We start from the raw sequence: 22,186 nt of genomic DNA, 5'->3' as shown, positions 1-22,186 counted from the left end.
CTTGACATATGTTATCTGTTGCCCATATATATGTGTGTTTATCTCATGCAACAGATGCAGTTATATCACATGTGGGCCACCTACAGCTAGCTGAGGGTAATCCTGTCTGATGTGTGTGTGTGTGTGTGTGGGGGGGGGCAGTTGAGGTGTACATAGCTGTCTGTATGCAAGGACATATATACACAATACAGTCATATATTCCGATGTGGGTTCCAACATATCCTGTGATTCTCTAAGTGTAGGAGCAAGTGTGACCTTCTATAGTTAGGGTGGTACTCCATTCCAGAGATAGGTGTACTCCAGTCCAGAGTTTTGTGTGCTACAGCCATACCTCTCAGGAGTACACTGGACTTTCCTCAGGGTACTTGTTTTGTTTAGCAGACATTTTCTGGCAATCTGTAGTCTGAAAAGGCACTGTATTGTGTCATTACCTAGTGCCAGACATCCACAGATCGTCACAGTGCTTTACCAGTGGAATACTAGTTGTATGATGTATAGACCAATATTACGAGGGCAGCTATGTAAATTCTTGCCCAACAAGGCTATTTGTGAGGTGGGGCTATGGCCAGTGTAGTAATGACACACAGCTGTGTAAACCATCCAGCAAACTGGTGATATAGTGGCTGGGGATCTCCTGCTTGTGTGTATCTTTGTAACCTAGCATGTCATATTCTTGTGTGTGCATACCTCTGACCTGTACATGTTTTGGCAGGATGTCCAGGTGATTGCCTAGAGGTTTCATCCTTTCTATGTACACTTGTGTTTTGATGGCAAGTTAGTTACATATAATTGAAGTGTGATATTACAAAATAATACAGATATTACTGTTTCAGAATACATAACCTTCAGACCATTCCCCCTACTGCAAACCCCTCACTCTACTAACTTTCTCAGTATGTAAGGACAATATTTACAACACATGCGTATCATTGTGCCTTTGTTCCACTTTTCTTTCTGCCCTTGTCCAGACATCTTGCTGTCAAAGGTTGGGAGTTATGGGTGTGGATACAGAGTGCATTCAACTGTGCAGGCATGTCCATTATTTGTAAAAGCAAACATAAGAAAAAGGATTATTGAGAATGACCACTGGTAACTGTACCACAAAGCAGTTATAGTCACAAAAGCCTTAGCACCTCTGCTATGCATCCTTCAAGGTGTCACTGATATGTGTAGTATATTCCACATAGCACTGTGACTTCCAGGTATGTCAGTGGCAGAACAGTGGGTGTCACTGACATGCATAACACTTGGCACTGCAGTTATCTGCACATGTCCCTGTCAAAGGCAGCACTGTATCTAGGGCAGTACAAGATGACTGCCAGGAGAATGTGCTGCCCAGATCCAGATAGTATTAACCACACATACACATAGATCATTGACCCCTGCATATTGTGGACAGGTAACATGTTTTCATGTGTATTGGTATGGCCCTGCCGATGTGTGCTGTGTTGCTATTTCCATGCTAACATATATGTTACTGCATTTCTGTGGGTATATGGGGGGTGCACACCTGTCAACTGTACACATTTGCATGGACTGTGCTGATATTTGCTTTACATTTTGGTTCCGTTTACCATACTATTGTGCCCTGTCTTGGGGACTGGAAGCATATCAGTAAAGAGCCCAGGTCAGATTGTACTGGCATACATTTGAGTTTCAGACTTCTTACCCTTCACAGCCTTACTGCAACTGAGGGTCCTGCTGTGCTATCACTGTGTGAGTCTGTAGGGGGTTAATTCAACATTGCCACCATTTGTGTGCCTATACCAGACATTTCTCTGTGGTTTTCTACAGCTGACTTGCTGTGTAGGTGTGAGGGGTGGTTATGGGACCCCCACCCTGACATCCATGATTGTGAACTATGACTCCCCAGTTAGTTGTCCCCACACCTATACTGCAGTGGGATTTGCCACTTTGGTTACTACTGCATAGTGTGTGAAGACCAGTTTTGGCCAGATATTTCCTGGTGTCCCACATAGCTGTCAGTTGTGTGCTGCTATCCCAGTAGGCCACCCCATTCCCTTGCATACATGCAGCATTACCATAGATACACTAGCAGAACATACTATTCCATTCATTTATTGTTAAGAAGACAGACTTACCTTGTGGTTGCAGCGGTTGTGAGGACGGTGCTTGAGGGCCGCCTATGTTGGATGCACACAGTACACTGCCTATACATGGTAAGTTACAGGTAATGTAATGTGTGTGTCATCCATTTTACTGTGTGTGAGAGTGAGAGAGAGAGGTGTCAGTCCCTGGAGTCCCTACAGTGTCAGTGTGTGTGCTATGTGTTGCCTCTTTGCCAAAGTGTGAGCATACTGGGCACGCCTCCGTCTGCCTATGGGAGCAGGATCAGGGGCCTCCTCCTGTGAGTCTTTCTGTGCCTGTGGGGACCTTGGCAATGGCGGTGGGCTATGTGGCCCTTCCCCATGCTGTTCTTACTGCAGCTGTTTCGGAAGGATCATATTGTGTATCATGGCACATACTATGAACATGTGTGCGCATGTGGCTGGAGAGTACTACGAGGCTCCACCAAATATGTCAAGGCAGTGGAACCATGACTTGAACATCCCAAACACACGCTCTATTATGATCTAGGTTTGTGTGTGTGCCTCGTTATGGTGTTCTTGTGTGGGTGTGTTTGCATTTCTGATGGATGTCATCATCCATGGCTCCAGTGCATAGCCAGCATCCCCCACCAGATGGCCATATGGGATGGCCCCACTGCCAAATGCTTGGTACAGCTGTGACGAATGTCAGATGTAGGAGTCATGATAGCTTTCAGTGCTGCCAGCACACACATCATGATAATGTCCCGGGCATAGGTTCATAGGTTCATACTAGGCTATCTGCCGTAGGGCATTTATAAGCCTAGCCAGAGTGTGTTTCGCTTTTGCCACCCATTTTAAATTAATTTTGCTTTGCCCTTTTTCGAGGTTAGTATACTGTGCCTCTGTCTAACAGTGACACAGAAGTCATACCCGGGGTAAACCTATGATCTCCCATCCACTCATCAAGATTCCTCTTGAAGAGAGTCAATGAGGGACTGTGCCTAACCTGGACTGGGATTTTATTCCAGAGTGAAGGGAGCCTCTGGGTTATGAATCTGTCCCTCCAGCATGTCCTATTTATTTCAGTGCTGAGGTTCAAGTCTCTCAAGCGCGTAGCTCGATGGGATTTGGATTTTCTGAGGTGCAGCATGTCCATTAATTCTGGGTTGGACATGGCTTTATACATCAGGCACAGATCGCCTCTGAGCAGGCAGAATGCCACTGAGTAGAGCTGGAGTTTCTTTAACCGGGCAGCATATGGCATCTGTTTGAGCCCTTTGAGCCTCTTGGTGAGGTACTTTTGGGGTCTTTCCAGTTGATGCAGGTGTCTGGTAAGGTACATCCCAAAAGGGGCATTGTACTCAATTATAGGCCTGATGAGGGATGAGTAAAGAGGCACGATGACGTCCCCTGATCTAGATGTTAATCCCTTCATGATTAGGTGGGCTATATAAAATGTTTTTCTAACCACTTTGGCCACGTGGTTGTCAAATGAGAGATTGCTATCAACTTGGGTCCCCAGGTCCCTAATTACTTCTTCTGTACTTAATGGATTAACACCTATGTGGTAATTTGTGGGCACTTTGTTTTTGCCAAAGGGGATGACTATACACTTTTTGGCATTTAGCTTGAGGCCATGGCTCTGGCACCAGTTGTCTGTTTCTATGAGGCCCTTTTGGAGGATGCTTGTGTCGGCTGGAGAGTCGATTATGGCGCCCAGTTTGCAGTCATCTGCAAACATGGTCAGCCACAGTCCTTCCGTGTTGGCCTGTACCTCCGAGAAATATATACCGAAAAAGAGAGGTCCCAGGACTGAACCTTGTGGGATGCCACTTGTAACTGGTTTGGAGTCTGACATGGCTCCAGCAATTCTAACCATGTGGGTTCTGTCCTTGAGCCAGTTTGCAACCCATCTAGTGACATAGGGGTTTATATTTAAGCTGGTGAGCTTATCTATAATGCCCAAGTGGGGTATTGTATCGAAGGCTTTTGCAAGGTCCAGGTAGGCTGTGTGGACCACCTTCCCCTCGTCAATGGCCTTGGTGACTGTTTCAAAGAAATTGACCAGGTTTAAGAGGCAGGATCTGCACTTAACAAAGCCGAACTGGGTAGGATCCAGTGTCTGTAGGTCCCCAATATTTATTTATGAGGTCCATGATGATCCTTTCCATAGCTTTGCAGACCAAGCTAGTCAGGCTTATGGGGTGATAGTTTCCAGGATCCGTTGAGGCACCACCTTTGTGGAGAGGGACCACTGTTGCTGTACACCACTCTTTGGGCACATATCCTGTAGTAAGGCTGAGATTGAACAGTAGGTTTATGTTTGGGTTTAGCTCTTCTTGGAGTTCATGTAGGACGCAGCCCGGGACACTGTCTGGTTCCATTGATGCTGTGTTTTTTGCTTTGGAGAGGCCGGCTGTTACCTGAGCATCTGAGATGTCAGGAGGGAAGCACTCTGCTGGGATAGATATTTGCCCTTTTGGTGGGGGGGGGGGTTTGTGCTGAACCTGTCAGCTAGGATGTTGGCAATGTCTGTGGGTTCAGTGTATTTTTTGTCATTTTGGACTAATTCTGAGCATATCCGGGAATTCCCACCAAGGTTCCTAACATAACTAAAGAAAGCCTTGTGATTATCCTTAGTGTCCTGTGCAATTTTTCTCTCGAAGCTGGCCTTAGACGATTTTATGAGTGCCCGTAGTTTTTTGCTAATGCTGATCAGAGATGCCTTCCCTTTTTGAGATTTTGCTCTATTATGTAGTAGCTTCCTTCTTCTATTCTATAGTTTGTTTATGGCTGGGGTCCACCAGACAGGAAGTCTGCCTTTGGAGGATTGGGTCTTGGTTTTATTTGGGATTGCATGATTCATGCATTCCTGAAGGTGTTCATAGAATGCGTTTATAAAGGATTCTGTGGTCTGGGCTGTATTTTCCACAGGCCCGGGGGCTTTGAAGGATTCCACCTTGGTTTTGAGGAGTGTGAAATTTGCTTTAGAGAAGTTTTTCACTGTGGTTTTCTGGGCAGGGGGTGGGGTTGGGATGTGAATATCCAGTGAGATTAGTTTATGGTCTGATCTTACCAGTGAGGGATACACTTCTGGTCTGGAGCACAGAGTCCCCATGTTGGTGATGATCAGGTCCAGTATGTTTTCCCCTCTTGTGGGAGTGGTAACAAGTTGTTCCATAGCATTTGAGTTTATAAATTCTAGGAACCTTTGGGCTAGGGTGTTGGAGCTAGAGTAATGCTCCCAGTCTATGTTTGGGTAGTTGAAGTCGCCCAATATAATGGTGTTTGGAGAGACCTTCATATTTTCCAGTGTTCTCAGGAAGGCCGAGTGGGGTTCCTGGGTTTGGGAGGGTGGTCTGTAACAGGCTATAAACTGGAAGGCAATTTTACCCACTGTTAGTTGCACATGGATAGTCTCTGATGCTTTGTGCTGTGCCACCAACCTGGAGGTGTGGGTATCTTTGACGAATATTGATACTCCCCCTCCTTTTGTGGTTCGGTCCAAGTTCCGAAAAACATGGTATGAGGTATAACCTGGTAGTGCTGGGGTGCTCTAGTGAACCTTGAACCAGGTTTCTGTTACTGCATAGATATTGATGTTCTCCATGCTAAGGAGAGTTTTGAGTGCGTGCATCTTGAGGTTTAGACTTATGGCATTGAGTAGCATTACTCTTAGTTTCTTATCCCTTGTGATACCTATGGAGGTGGGTTTGTCTTTTGAGCCTTGCCTAAAAAAGGCACTATGGGGGTAGCAAGAGCCTTTGCCAATATCCGAAAGCCCAGGGGTGACAGGTGCAAGCTGTCTCTAGCAAAGCATCGTGGCTTGTCGAGCATGTCATCCCAGGCTGACAGGCATTGGATCCCCTTTGAATGACACCAATACTTAAGCCAATTGTTGAAATCGATCATCTTGTCTTCATATTGTGGCATCATTCTTGGTGAGGGTAAGATGCTACTCAAGGTCAGGGTCATACTGGCCTGGGCTACATGCTCAGAGAGCTCTTCTATGTCTCTTTTCATGCAGTCCAGGGAGGTACGTCTCAGGTCATTCACACCAGCATGGACAATGACTGAGTCATATTTGTACTTGCCTTGGAGTGACCTAGTGCTTGTGTTATGTGGCGGATCCTAGCGCCCAACAGGCAGCTCACCATGACCTTCTCCTTGTTTAGCCTGGTGAGCGGGACGTCAGTGTGCCTGACGATAGAGTCACCTATTACAAGTGTATCAGCTGTGTTGTTTAGCCTTAAGGGCTGTGACAGTTCGGCACACTGGCTTCATGAGCTATGTGTTGCACGTGTTTTGTTTTGGGGTAGCGGTTGCTTGGGTGTCTGCTTTGGAGGTCTCTGCAGCTTAGGCAGATTTTTATTTAGAGCCTCCGAGTATATTTTTGTATGTTTATGTGTTTGGTTTGCTGTCGTGGTAGGTCTATGTGAGACTGGAATTGCAGTGAGTGTGGTTTCCTTCTCCTCCTGACTGGTTACGCCAGTACTGAGTTGAGAGAGCTTAGCCTCCAGTTTGGCTATATGGTTGCATCTCTCACATGTGTTAGAATTTGTTGGGAGGAGGAGAGGGTTGTCTGTGTACATGAGGCAGTTGTAACATTGCCTCAAGATTCCCAGATTCACCAGCTGGACCGAAGAGGAGATTGACAACTGACCTTTGGACATGCTAGGATAGTATTGGGAATTCCTTTATAATTGAAAAAAAGGGCCAGTGGGGAACAAGGTACTCAAGGGGAGTTTGTGAGGGTGTAGTGCTTTTAATTTTTTAGTGCTGACATATAATTGCTTTAGTGAGCAAGTGCCAGGTAACTTAAATGCAAAAACAACAAACAGTAACTTTCTTTCAAGTGAAACAAGGAAATAAGTACAGTAAGCAATGCAGATATCACTAGGGTTCCACAGAAGCACTGAAAAGCCGCATTTTAGGTGGAATTAGCACATGACATGGCAGTTGATGGAGGGGAAGCCCATGTGGTTTATGTAGACCCTACCCTGTTCACTGGGTGGTGCTTTTATGTGGATGTGCATGCAGTCTATGGCACCCAGTACCTCTGGGTATTCTGTTACATGGTGGAAGAGATGCATATTCCTGTTCCTCTCCTCATGGGTATTGGGGAAGTAAATGTTCTCACCAGCATGTGGTAGCATGGCATCCAGGAACTGGTGGAGTACCCTGGATGCAGATGCCTGTGAGACCCCCATGATGTTCCCAGTAGGTCTTTGGAAAGTACCTGTAGCTAGAATTCTTAAGGCTACACATACCTTGATATCCACTGGGATGGGTTCCCCTCTCTTGGTTCTAGCTCTGAGTTGAGGCCGGCACAGCTCAGTGTTTTGCTGAAGTATGTCTCTGTCCACCCTGTAGCACTCTACTATCTCCAGATCTTGTAGCCCCCGATAGGTTACCCTGGGTCTGAACACTCTTCTCCTCCTCCTTGGTCTGTGGCGGTCGTCAGAATTATCCTCCTCTCAGCCGTCAGTTTCTAGCACATACTGATGGATCAAAGCAATGGCAGCCCCTAACATTTTTCCAGTTAAAATTCCCCCGCATGTATAGACCAGTGGTGCAGAGTTTGTAGGAAAAACCAGACTGTAAGAGGTTTGCATAGTTTATACTCTTGTGCTGCAGATGCTGCCTGTATGATTGACTGACTATGATACATTCCAGCTGCCACCTGTATTACTCATGGCTTTGCTTTGGCCACTGTGAGTGTTAGAGGCATTAGTGGAAATTTGTGCACAATTGCCTTTATTCTGCTGTTGCCCTTTTTTAATTATTTTTTACTTACATCTCCCATTTTCAGCTGTGCGGCCACCTGCCAACTGTACTATTGTGTGCTTTGCTTGGCCAATTGTGAGTTGCAAGACTCCCATATTAGTGATTTCTACTTCATTTCTCCTTTATTGTGCTGTTGCCCTTTATTTCTTTTTTTGACATCTCCTCTCATTTTCAGCTATGCAGCTACTTCTCAGCTATATTATTGAGGGCTTTCAGTGGCCCATTGTGAGTTGTAGAATCCTATATTGGTGATTTGTACTGCATTTCCCTTGTTCTGCTCTTTCCTTTTTTCATATACCCTTCCTGTTTAAGCCCTGGCATACCACCCAGACCCATTTAGCTAGTGTAAACAGCAAGAAATTTCCCTGGGTGTGAATATGCTCCTCAGTTCATGGAATAAATGTATACAGCCTCAGACACACCCCCTTGCTTAGCTGGGCTTAGCTAAGCACAAACCCGGGCAACAGAGCTCCAATGTGCTTACAGCAAGCATGACACAACCCCTTTTCATGTTAGTTGCTCCTCCTGTCTACACGATGGTGTTACCACACCTACACGGTTAGGTGCAGTGTGGCACTTAGAAGAATTTTGTGATTCAGTATAAGTTCCCTCATTAACATACCCCACAGCCTTCATCCGTAGTTACTGCCCTACACAAGAGCCTTCCCCCCTTAGCAACAACTGTTCTCTGCCATTGTTTTGATTCTGCTTGCCATTGACTATAATGGCAAAATGCAGCTTTCCCCTAAAATGGACTTTTCATATTTATTTTTTTTATTTTCCCCACAATCTCATTTGCGCACCACTCCCCTATGCTTAAAAGGCCAAGATCGGCAAAAAAATAATAAACTTTTATTTTTTGAAAAACTAAACACTTTAACATGCCAATGGCAATATATTTGGCCACTGGTATGCCTACAGATTAGGGTACATGCTTTTATTGGAGCTGTCATAGCTCCGTTTTAATTTTTGCAGAAATTTATTCTGCTAGTAGCCGAATACATCTCTGCAGCTTTCACTGTTCTTGCATGGCTACCTACCTGCTTCCTGGATCACTATTCTACCTCATTTGCGTGTTTTTCACCAGCAAATGAGGTAATTAGCAGAATAGTGTCGGTTCGCTCATGCACATCAAAATGGCACATTCATGGATCGCTCGGCAGCCATATTCCATGCAGGAGCAGCTACACTGCTCCTGCATGGAAATTTAGCATCATGAATCCCGGAGACTGTGTTTATTGTGACTTATAAAATTTGGTTTAAGACCGAGAACCTAAAGACTACTACCACTGTAAAAAGAGTTTGTGCTGAGTAGTTTGATATTTACACTTCTTTCATAACCTGTATGTGAGGGCATAATTTGATTCTGTCAAAAGTCTTTGGCTCTGCCAATTGGAAGTTACAGTGCAATTCTATTAGAATGAATGAGTTAAAGAAACAAAATATTCATCACCAGATAAACAAAAGACGTTAGCATGACAGATTTATATCCTAATGTATCCCCCACCTCTGCAACAAATTTCCACTACATGCAAAGCACAGTAGTACTCTTGCTACTCTCAAGGTAAACCTGCATGGAATACATTCATAATGCTAAACAGCTGAATACCAAATGACATTACATCAATCACAAAAGTTCAAAACTCACAATGCCAAAAAACGCAGGACATGTTCTATGCAGGGAGGTACCCCCCACAACACCATGAGGGGAGTGTGTCCCCCATCCCTGCTAATGATATTTCCCAACTCCAAGATTACACTGTAGAAGGAAAAGGGTATAACACCAGTCCCTGCTGCATCAGGATCTTATTTGTTTGGCCAATATAATGCCTTTTGGCATTTCGGCCATTTAGCATTATGTCTGTAACCCAACCTAGATAGATGGATAAGTGACCTCATATTCTCTCCAGTCTATCTTGTGTTGCCCTCTTTGTGGTTGAAGGGACATTTTGAATATGGGTTATCAGCTTGGCTTGTAATGGTCTGCAGACTGATTGCCTAGATTAGCTATGAACTGTCTTTGACTTGGGTCATTGATCTATAAATATTACATAGTCATGGATCACAATTTTCTAAACAGTCCAGTTGCATGTACTGTTTTAGGAGTTTGCACTTTGTATATCACAAACTAAAACTACAATGTGGTCTAATTTTCACTATATGCAGGCATCTGCCCTTGGATGAAGTTGTTTCTCCATCTTTGTGTTTTATCACTGCCTCAGAGATTCTTTTTACCCACTAGATATTGAGATATGTTCTTGCATTTAGGTTTTAGAATGCTTAGCTGGTAGTCTCTGCCTTTCAGTGCCTGAGAATTATTCTGACTTGTATTCAAACAACCAGTCTGGGAGAAGTTAACACAAGTGCATAAAGACTTTGCAATAGCTGGAATTTGTCTGTGAAATCTTTGACTTCTTATCCTCATTCTTTTCATCCTGACTCTTCCTTTAGTTTAAAAATTAAGTCCTGCTTCATCAGCTCTTTTCTTGTTGTCCACTAGGCTTTCACAGGTTGGATCCTTCTCACTTTTTTTCCCTACCTGATCCTGGCTGTTATGTTCTCAGATGAGAAAAATATAAGAAAATGAGGCAATCATGCTGTTATCTTCCTGGTAATGTCAACAGGGTTACTGACTGTCCTTCACATGGGTAACATTAATTAAGTACAGTTAATGATATGCTATTATAGCAATAACCGACTATGTCAGTGTGGTATATTAAAGATTTACCCATGGCTGGAGTGGTTTAACCATGAGGGTGAAGCCCAAGTGATTAAATAAAGTCAACCATGGGTAAATTTCAGTATACCACAACCACGGAGATGGTTATTGCTGTTATACAATGATATTATTTAAGAAAAAAAGTACTTAGCTTTCTTAAATAATGTCTTTGTATAACGGTGCATTACTGTTCTTCCGCGGCTGATGGTATACTGCTTCCTTGTGTTGATGTACTGTGCATTCATATGGGACTTGCTCTCCCACACATACCCAGTACATCAGTGCTCGGTAAAGTAAGCGACAGAGAAAAGAAGATCTCCGTTGCTTTGCTTTTCCTTTCTTTTTTTTTTTTTTGGTTCGGGAAGTTTAGGGTAAGAGAGTACGACAGAATGGAGGAAATACAAGGGAAATCAGGTACGTGTCTTAGGTCTTAAACAGCTTACCTGATTTCCCTTGTATTTTCTGCATGGTGTCTCTCTCATATGTCAGGAGTCCGAACTACAAATTTTGTGTTTATTTTTGTTGAATAAAAAAGTTAAAATTAAAGAATATACCAACGGAAAAAAGTCCGGATGATCGAACCTTTTTCCGTTGGTATATTCTCGGATTTACAAAGGGCACGCTGGTTGGGCTGGCCAATCAGCGTGCTTATTTTAGAATGGTAACGGCCAGTCATTGTATAATAAATGTTACCACTGATAGATTGAATTTCAGATTTCAAACGCACGTTAACTGAAATTTTTAACATAGATTTGCTGTTACTGCATTTTATTAAGCACCTAATTTAGTCAACACTAGTTATCTATACGTGTATGTACAGCCATCTAATTTGCCCCTCTTCAAGTTTATGTTCACAAGCACTTGCTTTATTTTTTTTTTTTTTTTGCTATTTGTTGTTTGTTTGTTTATGGTAATTGGACATGATCAGTCTGAAGATAGGCATGTTTCTAAAGTTAATAGGACTACTAAAATTGTAATTGTAAGTATGTTGTCTCAGTTCATTTTAGTTGCACCATACTTTTAAGGCTGAGGGGCAGACTGATAAATTATTCCATATTTGAATATAGCTTTATCATACTGGATGTAATGCAAACAGCAGAGTATGTTTCTAATTTTTTTTTTTTTTTGCCTCCACAGCCGCAGAGTGCCGAGTTGTTCCACTATGACAGTAGCAATGCTGTAAACTGGGGAATGAGAGGTGAGAAAAGTACAAGTATGTGGTCTGAGACTGTGGCTAATGGCAAAGAGCCTGAGTGCATATGACAAGTCAACCATAATAGAGGGGAAGCTTATAAGAGCTTTGTATAATTACAGAATCAATTGCCTTCTTTTCATATCCCATGCCACAGATCTAACTGAAAAAATACAACATAGAAAAGCACTGTTACATCATAAAAGATGTCTTTTTTAATATCATGTTTAAAACAACATTGGTATATTTTTGCATTTCTTTCATTTTATCAGTTTTATGAAGTTGTGAATTGGAAATATGGTTATGGTTATACTGTTCATAATCTTCTGAGCTGGCTGAAGGAGGCAGATAACCAGTGGCAGTTCCAGGTTTCCTTTCTTGCTGGGGCACAATAAGGACACAGTAGCTAGTTAATAGGGCATGTAGGACATCTGAAGAAAAAAATTAAAAAAAATGCATCATCACAATGCACAATCCATTGTTAAATATGAAAGAACATTTCCCTAAGTTCCCTATATTTCCACAGTCTAATGTACGTATATATTTTACATGTCTTGGCAATATACACAACGCAGCATAACTACATTTTTGTGCTCAAGGATTACGGTTTGGATGAAGTGCTGGTATGGTTCAATGTAGCAAATCAATGCTGCAGCCAACAGTGCAACAGAAGTGGTAGAGACTTTGTGCCTCAGTAAAAAGAGAAAAACAATATCATAGCACAAACTGAAGAACAGCAAGTTGTGCTTGTTTTTCTATGATTTGAGATTTGGATTTAATTTAAAATTTATTCCAAAAATTACAGCAAACACACTGACAGACCTTTACTAAACAAAAAAAAAAATACTCTCACATTGAAGACGGACATAGCATGAGTAACAATAAGCTTCTCTTCCCTTAAAACTGCCCATGTATTGAAAATGCACCTGACAACCCATTGAACTACAAGAGACCTGCTGGGATTCATAGACAAACAGCATATAGTGACAAACTAATTAGTGATTATATGAAGTTTACAGGAATTCATAAAATACATATGTAACACGTTTACTAACAGTGTGGGCAGCCCTCTGGATACAATTGACCCTTTAAGGAGCAGCCCAGGACTACTGTTTGATAAAGTGACTTGGTCAGAGTCACACAGAAGACAAAGGCTGAGGGAATCAAACTGCTCTACTAGAAGCTACTCATTTACACCTCATAGCCTTATTCCTCTGTACCAAGTACCAAATAAACTGCTGTTGCCCCAAAACCTAACACAGTGCATTTCACACCAGTGTTCCTGCAAAAAAAGTTAAAGTAAAAATGCATTTGTAACATTAAACTTGTAGATTTTATGTTGTCCAATTTATTCACTGCCAAATAAACACAATGTCAACTGTCAACAAAACAAGGAACTCAAGAATCATACCCAGCCAGGTTGCCATTACGATGCTCATGTTTACTACAATCAGTTCCTTCCTTTACACCATGTGCACTTTGAATGCAGGAACTAAGCATTTACACACATGCACACATGCATACACACACACACACAAACACACACACACACACACACACACACACACACACACACACACATACACACACACACACACACACACACACACACACACGCACACACACACACACACACACACACACACACACACACACACACACACACACACATTACCAATTTCAGCCTTTTGCATGACTGTGTGCACTTAGATGTTTGCTTGCAATTAAATTAATGAACAGATGTAGAAATAATGACGTAGAAATGTATTTCAGCTCACTGCTGTGAGAACCATACAGTGCAATTGATTGCACTCCATGCCTTCCCAGCCTCTTAGCTCAAGAATCAGAGACAAATACCCACAAATCAAGAAGAGATTTTAAATATTTCTGTTATAAAGTCTGAACTTCCCATGCCTGTCATTATTTAATGACTGCAACCCACAACAAATTGCTAGAAAGCCAGAAATTTTACAGACAGCAGACCAAACACTTTTTAACTTTTTTATTTAAGAAATGCAAGTTCACCACTAGCTTGTCACCTGTGGTCCCTATGGACAGAGGTAGTTTGTAGACGCTCTGAGGCACAGGCATATACAAAAACCATTCTAGCCAGTGAACATTAATAATTGGGAAAGTTGGGCCATGAGTGTGTAGGCTTAAAAAGGCTCTAGGGCCTTTAGCCTAGTAACATCCTATGATCCCATGTTCCTACAATTCTAGAAAAAGCTAAAAATGATGGGGGATCAAAGACTCCCAAAAGGGACAAATTGTAACTATTATTTTCCTTTATCTGTTTGTTTAACCAGCTAATACCACTGAAAAAGTGCCAGTTGTCAGATGGGAACCCAGTAGCTCTGAGTGACATGCTCATAAGTCACACAGTAGGCAAATGGAGGTGGAAGAATTCAAACCCTATAGTTCTGACTACAGCAAACAGTTTGTTAACAAATCCGAGACTTAAGTATCAGATAACTCTAATTCACCTAAAAGGTAGCAGGACAATGGGTGCTGCAGGAACCTGCATTTTCTGAAGAATAAGGACTATGAAATGTTAATTACTGGCATTACTGGCTAGCATTATTGACTGATTAGAATCCTTAATAATTTAACAGAAAACAAGCAGTTGTAAATATGTGACAAAATCAGGGATTTCCTGCAAAATTAGAGACAGATAAGAGACAGAGTATACTAACTCACTTAAAAAATTTAGCAGAATAGCAGATTTTACATCTGCATGCATTTTGTGAACAACAACTAAGAAACTTTTAATGATTGGCATTACTGACTGTCTGTAATTCTTAATGATTTATCAGAAAATTATGTTATTAAAAGTCTGGCAGTTAGTGCAGTGGATTAATTCTCCAAGCTCTTAATGTACTGCTTCCTGTAGTTAAGGGTATAGGACCTGAATTTTCTACCTCCATTTGCTACGTAACTATGTAACTCTGAGGAAGATATTTAAGTAGACAATACTACTGGATTGTCCCAGTCTCCTGTGTACACAGTTCTGAGGCTGGGACTTCCTAGTAAAACAAATAAAAAGCCAAAGCATAGGCAAATTGTTTTGTAAATCCTAGTTAAATATGTAAAAAGAGGCCAGAACATATACAAAATTTTCTGTAAATACTTGGTGACTTACCAGAATGTGGAGTGTAACAGGACTCAAAGGTCCACAATATAAGTTGCCTTTGGTCCAAGAACTTGAAGGTACGAGGAAGACACACACGTACATATACTCTTACATATGCACTCCCCATTCCGATTCAAGAGAGATAAAAACTATAACAAGATCTCCAAATGGCTATTGCATTCTGTGAGCTATGCACAAAATTTTCACTAGTCCTAGAATCTCTTTCTCATCCTCAACATAAGTATCATATTCCTTGATGATTTTAATGAGAATCTGTTTATACACCAAATAGATTTTGTCTTGAAAAATATTTCTTAATTTAAGCATAAGCAAGTTTCATTTGACTCAGTTGTGCAGCTAGTAAAGAAAAAGTGATGAATATTCTGTGAGCCTGGATACAAGGCCAGTAACTATGTCCTCTCATTTAGCCGATTTTAAGTCACCCTAAGTCCATATGTTCTTTCAGCAGATTTGTCAGCTAAATGTTCCCAGTTATCACTAATACTCTGTTTTCCACTGGGCGCGCTGCTAGCTGAATAGTAGTGTTTGATGTTAATGATCTTTCCCTTTGAAATGTTTTTGCTTCATCTCATAAATTTCAAAACTATTTGCAGTTTATTCCAGCTTAAGTGGCAGAATACAACCAACTAAATTGATTCACAACTTAGACAAAGAAAGAGTCAACAAAAAAAAATAATCTGGCTTATAACTAGCACATCAAAACAGAAACCACTTAAATGAATGTGTTTAAAAGTCTAAAATAAGAGGTATGCCCACAACATGAATGAATATAAACTGATGCTCTGTTGGAAGGCCAGGTACAAAATATTTGCATTTATGTTCATAGGTTCATAGGTAAGTACTAGGCTAGCTGTTTTTGCAAGACATTTTAAGCCAAGTCAATTTCTCTTTTGGTATTTGAATTAACCTATCCCATTTGGTGTTATATTGGCAATATCCTGCTGATGGTTGACAATTTTATATTACCACTAATGAGAATAAATGGGAATATACCATATGTAATTTATATGATGCTGTAGTTAGGGAAAGTTATCATGTATGACACTGAAAATCAAAAGGCTAATTCTGAATCAGGAAGTGCAAAAAAAAACTAATAATGATAATAATACTTAAAACGTATATGGAAATGTTGTATTAGTGCATCATGAAACAAAGGCAAGTAAAGAGAGAGAAATATACACACACACACACACACACACACACACATATATATATATATATATATATATATATATATATATATGGGTCTACTTCATTTGATCGAAAGACCATTTGACCTAAACCCATTTGATCGAAAACCAGTATTCAAGGTATAAAACTGGGATTTGTTCCACTCCCCAATGTCGTGCAACCCTGGAGTTGGTATATATAGTTAGGGGGTGGGGGGTGCAGCCCCCCACACTGGGGGGGTGTGGTGGGAGAAGCCCCCCACCTATTTTCATTTAAAATCTGTACTTTTTGTTTTACTTTCTTCTTTTAAAGGAAACTGGGTGGGGGACTTCACCCCCACACACCCCTAACTATATATACCAACTCCAGGGTAGCACGACATTGGGGAGGGGCACATATCCCAGTTTTATGCCTTGAATACTGGTTTTCGATCAAATGAACTCTCGATCAAATGCGTTTAGGTCAAATGGTCTCTCAATCAAATGAAGTAAACCCATACATATGTATAAATATAAATATATATATATATATATATATATATATATATATATATATATATAAGTACAGTCTATAGCAAGTAGCACACTGAAGATGTATGCTTTACTGCTGTGTAAAAGTGTAAAAGGCAGCACAGTAAACACGAGCAGTATCCAACCTACATGTGTGAAGGATCAGTTTATCCAATCTGTCTATCTTAGCTGTCTAGTCCTCTATCTCTCTCTCTATCTGTCTCTCTCTCTACCTACTCTACCTATCAATATCTGTCTTTGTGTCTACCCATTTAGCTATCTATCTATCTATCTATCTATCTATATGTATGAATGATGGAATAGTGATGTGGAAACAACTCAAAGACAGCCTCTGACGTTGTGCTGTGCAAGCCACATATGTTGAAAAAATAGAATATAAGCTTACCTACACACCAGGACAATGCCCAGGTCATTGCGTATGCATGTAGGCAGGACTGATCATATGAGGTAATGTGTCATTGTAATTATATATATTAATCTAGTAATAAGTATCCTTGTTCAGCAGAATATTATACGGGTCCCTCTCCTGATGGAGATGTTTACCTCCTGGGTGATCTAAGGTCTGAATAGTAGAATGCAAATAGCATTTACATAGTTATACTTGTTCTGCAGGGTATGGGATAGAGTGCTTTTTGACATGTACTTTCTGGCCAGGAGGGTACACAGGTGATGGTGAGTAAGCAAAGGAATCATCCTATTATTGTTAGTCCTGGTGATCTATCTTCTAGACTTCCTATGTTCATAATTATGTTCAAATAACTCTAGGTTAGATGCAGCAGTGTCTGGTAGAGTTGCGAACTATTCATATGCTTAAAGTGGAACTTTTTTATACAAACAAAAGATTTATCAAGGGAAACCATACTCAGAACCAGAGCAAAGGAATGTATTTCATTTTTTTGCTAAAATAATAATGCTTAATTTTGCAGAATTTGAGCTGTTTCTGTTGTTTCATATAATTTTAAGGTATTCCATAAACAAAATTAGTTTTGAATGTAGCTGTTAGTGTAAACTTGGGAAATAGTTTTGCTCTAAAATCTCAGGATGTTTGTAATTTTTCATGCTTTTCAAAAGACACAAGTGCCCAAATGAGGACTGTCCTTTGTAAAGAGTGACAGGTAATATATATCTGAATAAGACTGAATGTCTCCAGAATGTAGTGATGACAAAATATGCATTTGTTCAATATGTTGTTGCAAGTTGCAACTTCTGCATTTTCCTATATGCTATCTGAGAGAGGTGAGTAGAATACCTGAAATATTTTGCTGCTGGAAAGCATGGTTTTGGTTACTGATGGTTGCCTTCTCATTTTGTTTATTATAAAGTGCAGCTATGGTGCTATATTCTCACTGGCCATGGATCAATACACATTTCACACAAAATATCATAACCTTTGGTTGCTTTTGTTGACAATAATGCAGCAATAAGGCTAGATCTTTTAAGGTAGGACTGATGCTCATGGCTTTCTATTGAAATCTTGAGACTCAAATTACAGGAGAAGAGCAAATATTGAACATTGCTCATCCCCTTTAAACTTTTGTTTTTCAGGGGAACAAGTCTCCTGCACCCCTAAAGTCATATATTTGTCAATGCTATGATCACCGTACCTCAGAACAAAAGGAAATTATATGAGAAATGGCAATCTCTAACTTTGTTTATGCAAGTCCAAATTATCAGCCTTTTAGGTTACAGATATATAGTAAAGCTCTTTGCACATCTCACTTGCAGTCAGGAATGTTCTAGCCTAAAGACTTGAAATACCCTATCATCACAAAAAAAAAACATTTGCCAGAAATACTTTCCAAAACCAAACCTACATCATCTTTGGAACCTGATAACATATCATGTTGCCTGATGAACAGCACTAAACATGCATTGATGAACCCCCTCCTATCACTGTACAGCCTGAGCTTGTCTATTAGCTTTGTCTCCAAGGTTTGGCATGCAGCAGTTGTGATTGCTCTTCACAAGTGTGATCCCATGATGGACCCCTGGAATTACAGATACATCACCCATATGAGCCTTGTGCAAGGCCATGGAACAAGTCATAACAGACCTGATAAACTACGATATAAAAATCTTATAAGACGTGACCCCAAGCACTTTGGCTTGGTTAAAGCTAGATCCTGTCTAATGAACTGAGTACATTTTTTGAGAGAGTATCACAAGCCATGGACAGTAGTCATGCTGTCCATACACCATACCTTGATCTCAGCAAAGCATTTGATACTGTATCATATGGCAACATTATCAAAAAGCTAAATTAATCATCAATCAAAAATCAATAAATACACCTAATCAATCTCTACATAGCTAGATGGATACTAATTGGCTGAGAAACAGAACTCATACCACGTGGGTGGAGATGTGAGGCCTCAGAGAGCATGAAAGTAACCAGTGGAACATGATTGGGCTCTGTGCTAGTACCTTTTCTATATCTGCATATGCTTTTCTGATTTCCAAATCAAAAATCAGGAACTCTGGTAAACCAAATTTGCCAGCAGTTGTAAACTGTGTGTTATACTTTAATGTCTTTCTGCTATGTAGAAGCTACAAAGGGAAATTGCACATTAGTAACTGGTACACTGACAGTAGGCTTAAACTAAATGCTAAAAATGAAATATTGTTGCTTTCAGTAAATATACCTTCCATCCAGGTTATAGTAAAGAGAACACCCCACTCCAAAATGAAGGTGTGGAAACCTTGGAATATGGGTAGATAACTCCCTTTTCCTTTGACCATCTTGTTGTTATGGTGGTCAGGAAATCCTTTTATCTGGCACAACTGATAACAAAGAAAGTAAGTAAGTAAACTTTATTGTCACTCAGACCGTACAACCATAACGTGCACAGCTGAATGAAATTCTGTTCCTTCAAGCTCATGATACAACACAGACCATCACAACAATAAAACACAAGCACTTACATCACATATACAGTAAACACGCACATGACGGATTCCCAACCAACCGAAGCTCCATCTCCGCACCAGCAAGTCCCAGTCCAGTTTCCCCAATCCAATACAAACAAGCTTCAAGAGTCCAGATCAGCACACATCCAAGCAGACAGTCTGGTCTCCACCATCTTCCCTCATCCAGGGCAACAACCACACTCTCCACGATCCACCATCCACTCTGACACCAACCTCATCTCCGCCAGCAACAGTCCAGTTCCAACTTTACAATCCACTAGAATCCGGCACAACTCCCTTGGACACCATCCAGCAACCAGTCACCACCATCCTTCCTCTCGGCATGCCTCTTCACATACAGACCTGAACAGCAACGACCAGGCCAATCACTCCAGCCATGCCAACTACTCCAGCTACCTGAACTAATCTGGAACAGCCCCTGGTCCAATCGATCCACCAACACCATGGCTGCTTTCTCTCCACACTCGGTCACCGGCAACACAAACAAATAAACAAACAAACAAACAAAGGGTATTCCATTTATTCCACAGAAATCTTTATCCCTATATATTCTGTACTGATCAAACCAATCACAGAATACAATGTCCCCTTCAGGATGAATCTTACTAAACATATCAAGGAGTTAGAGAGACTCAAAAGTTCCTGACAAAAAAGATAATGGGACTAAAGAACCTGAGCTATCATAAGAGGCTGGAGACCTTGACCCCATATCCAGTGTCATACAGACCCCTTAAGGGGGATCTGTGCTTTGCTTTCTGAGCCATTAGGTTATTCAGCAATCCAAGACTTTTTATTTTTCCACAAATCAAACAGTCCTGTGAACATAGGAACCAGAGATCTGAACCTGCTTCAGCAAATGAACAAATCATGTTAGAGAGACAGATTTGTCACATAATGACTACTCCTTCTCTCGACAAAACTTCCTCTCCAGATCAAATAATGTAATGCACTACCTTCCCTTAAAAAGGAATTAGACAGTTTGATGAGTATTCAAAAATTCATCCCAGTATGACTGTCCTATCACTCCTTGAAAAATGAGGTAAGGTCTAAGTGTGAATGCTACCAAGGCATAAATGGCCACATGGCCCGGTTGCCTTGTACATTCTACGAAAGTTGTTTTGACTGCGGTCAGTAGCAATATGATGTTGTAATCCTAGCTCAACTCAGTGACCTGAAAGTGCTACTTAAATTTGGAAGTACTCTGAGTTGAAATCAGGCTTTACCTTCAGTGTTCCAGGGAGATGAACACCTCTTCCCTTCCTGCGGATATGAAAATCGCCATGATATTACAAAATGACAGTGCCTACACCACATCCTGTTGGTCACTCTACATTAGCTCTTACACTACCTCACATGGTATGTCTGTAGTTTAACATTGTGTGTTACCTAACTTATGCATTACGGCATCCACTGTTTGAGTCACATAGTCAGAAGACATGCAGAGTCATGACTACTAGACATAAGCACTTCATCTTCACAAACTTCCCTCATCATGATCATCTGTCATCTCAACTTCCTTATACTCTTGTTCACTCAAAAACAGAAAGTCAGTGTTTCCTCATAACAGAGGTATCCTTCTAAAAGCATTTTTTTTTACTTCCTAAGCTGGACTATAGGTATAGACCTCATGTTTCTACTGAGGTAACAAGATATAGGTGTCTATTGATGTGTCTCCAACTTCTACACCATCCTTCCTGACAGATATGGTGTGGTAAGCAACAACATTTATTGTAGCAGTGGAGGACAGGGTAAGTCTATATCAAGAAGGCTGAACAAATAGGTAGAAATGTAATTTTATTTAGTTTTATTTATCATTTGTTGATAAGTTTAGTCCCACTATGCTAGTAGCCTCTTTTCAAGGGAGACGTAAGGTGGTAGTTATACTATGATGGAAATGTGGCCAGGACATCAGTGAACTTCCCCTACTCTTTTTGTGTATGGGGATTTTGTTTGTGGTTAAGTGTCCTGCTTCCAGTCTGGGCATGTAGGCGGCTCACAGAAGCAAGAAGGAGGATGGTGACAGTAGGTGGTAGAGAAGAAATGAATGACAACAGTATGAAGAAAGAGATGAGAGAGGCTTATATGAAGGCATTGGAGCCTGAGCAAAAGATGTTGGCATCAGAGAATATAGTTGAAAGTGCAGAGACATCAGTGAAAGCAGATGAGAAGGGTGAGCGAAAGGAGGATAAGGAAGTGAGGGTAATCAACCCTTCACATGATTCTGAATGGTCATTTCAGAAAGGATAGTTTGAAGGAGACAGTGGATCTCATCTGGAGTGTGTAATTGCAGCCCTTCAATTGGGAGGATTGTGGGATATATATCTTAAGGAATTATGTAACTGGAGTGAACTGGAGATCAAAAGTGTAGCTTCATGGGGAGAAATTATGGACAGAACTCAGGAGGGAGAGGTCAAAGAGATAAGGAAAGAAGTGAAAAAGTCATATGCCAAACTATCAGAGGAGACAAGAAGGATTAGAAAAAGATGGATGAAAGAAAGAAGAAGTACCTAATAAGGATAAGGAGTAAGAAGGAGAAAGAACTTGATAGGTATGAAATACGGAACCATGTTATTGCGCCATTGGGTATTGCTTCCAGAGAGGTAAAAGCATTTATTCACTTAAACAAAGACACTTTTGTGATATTTTGTTTGAATCAGG

General features: G+C 41.0%; 1 protein-coding gene across 8 annotated transcripts in view; it reads left to right on the top strand.

The window, feature by feature from the left end:
- Window positions 1-22,186, top strand: part of ABLIM3 (actin binding LIM protein family member 3) — a 3,936,655-nt gene that overhangs the window by 3,684,749 nt on the left and 229,720 nt on the right. For all 8 annotated transcript variants that reach the window (XM_044069211.1, XM_044069207.1, XM_044069212.1 and 5 more), the window contains one exon: window positions 11,695-11,755. In XM_044069211.1, coding sequence (XP_043925146.1) covers window positions 11,695-11,755 — 61 coding nt within the window. The remainder of the gene's footprint in view (window positions 1-11,694; window positions 11,756-22,186) is intronic.

The sequence above is a fragment of the Protopterus annectens genome, chromosome 4.part0, assembly GCF_019279795.1.
Source record: "Protopterus annectens isolate FY-2018-M chromosome 4.part0, PAN1.0, whole genome shotgun sequence".
Classification (NCBI taxonomy): Eukaryota; Metazoa; Chordata; order Ceratodontiformes; family Protopteridae; genus Protopterus; species Protopterus annectens.
This window is presented reverse-complemented; position numbering and strand designations above follow the sequence as displayed.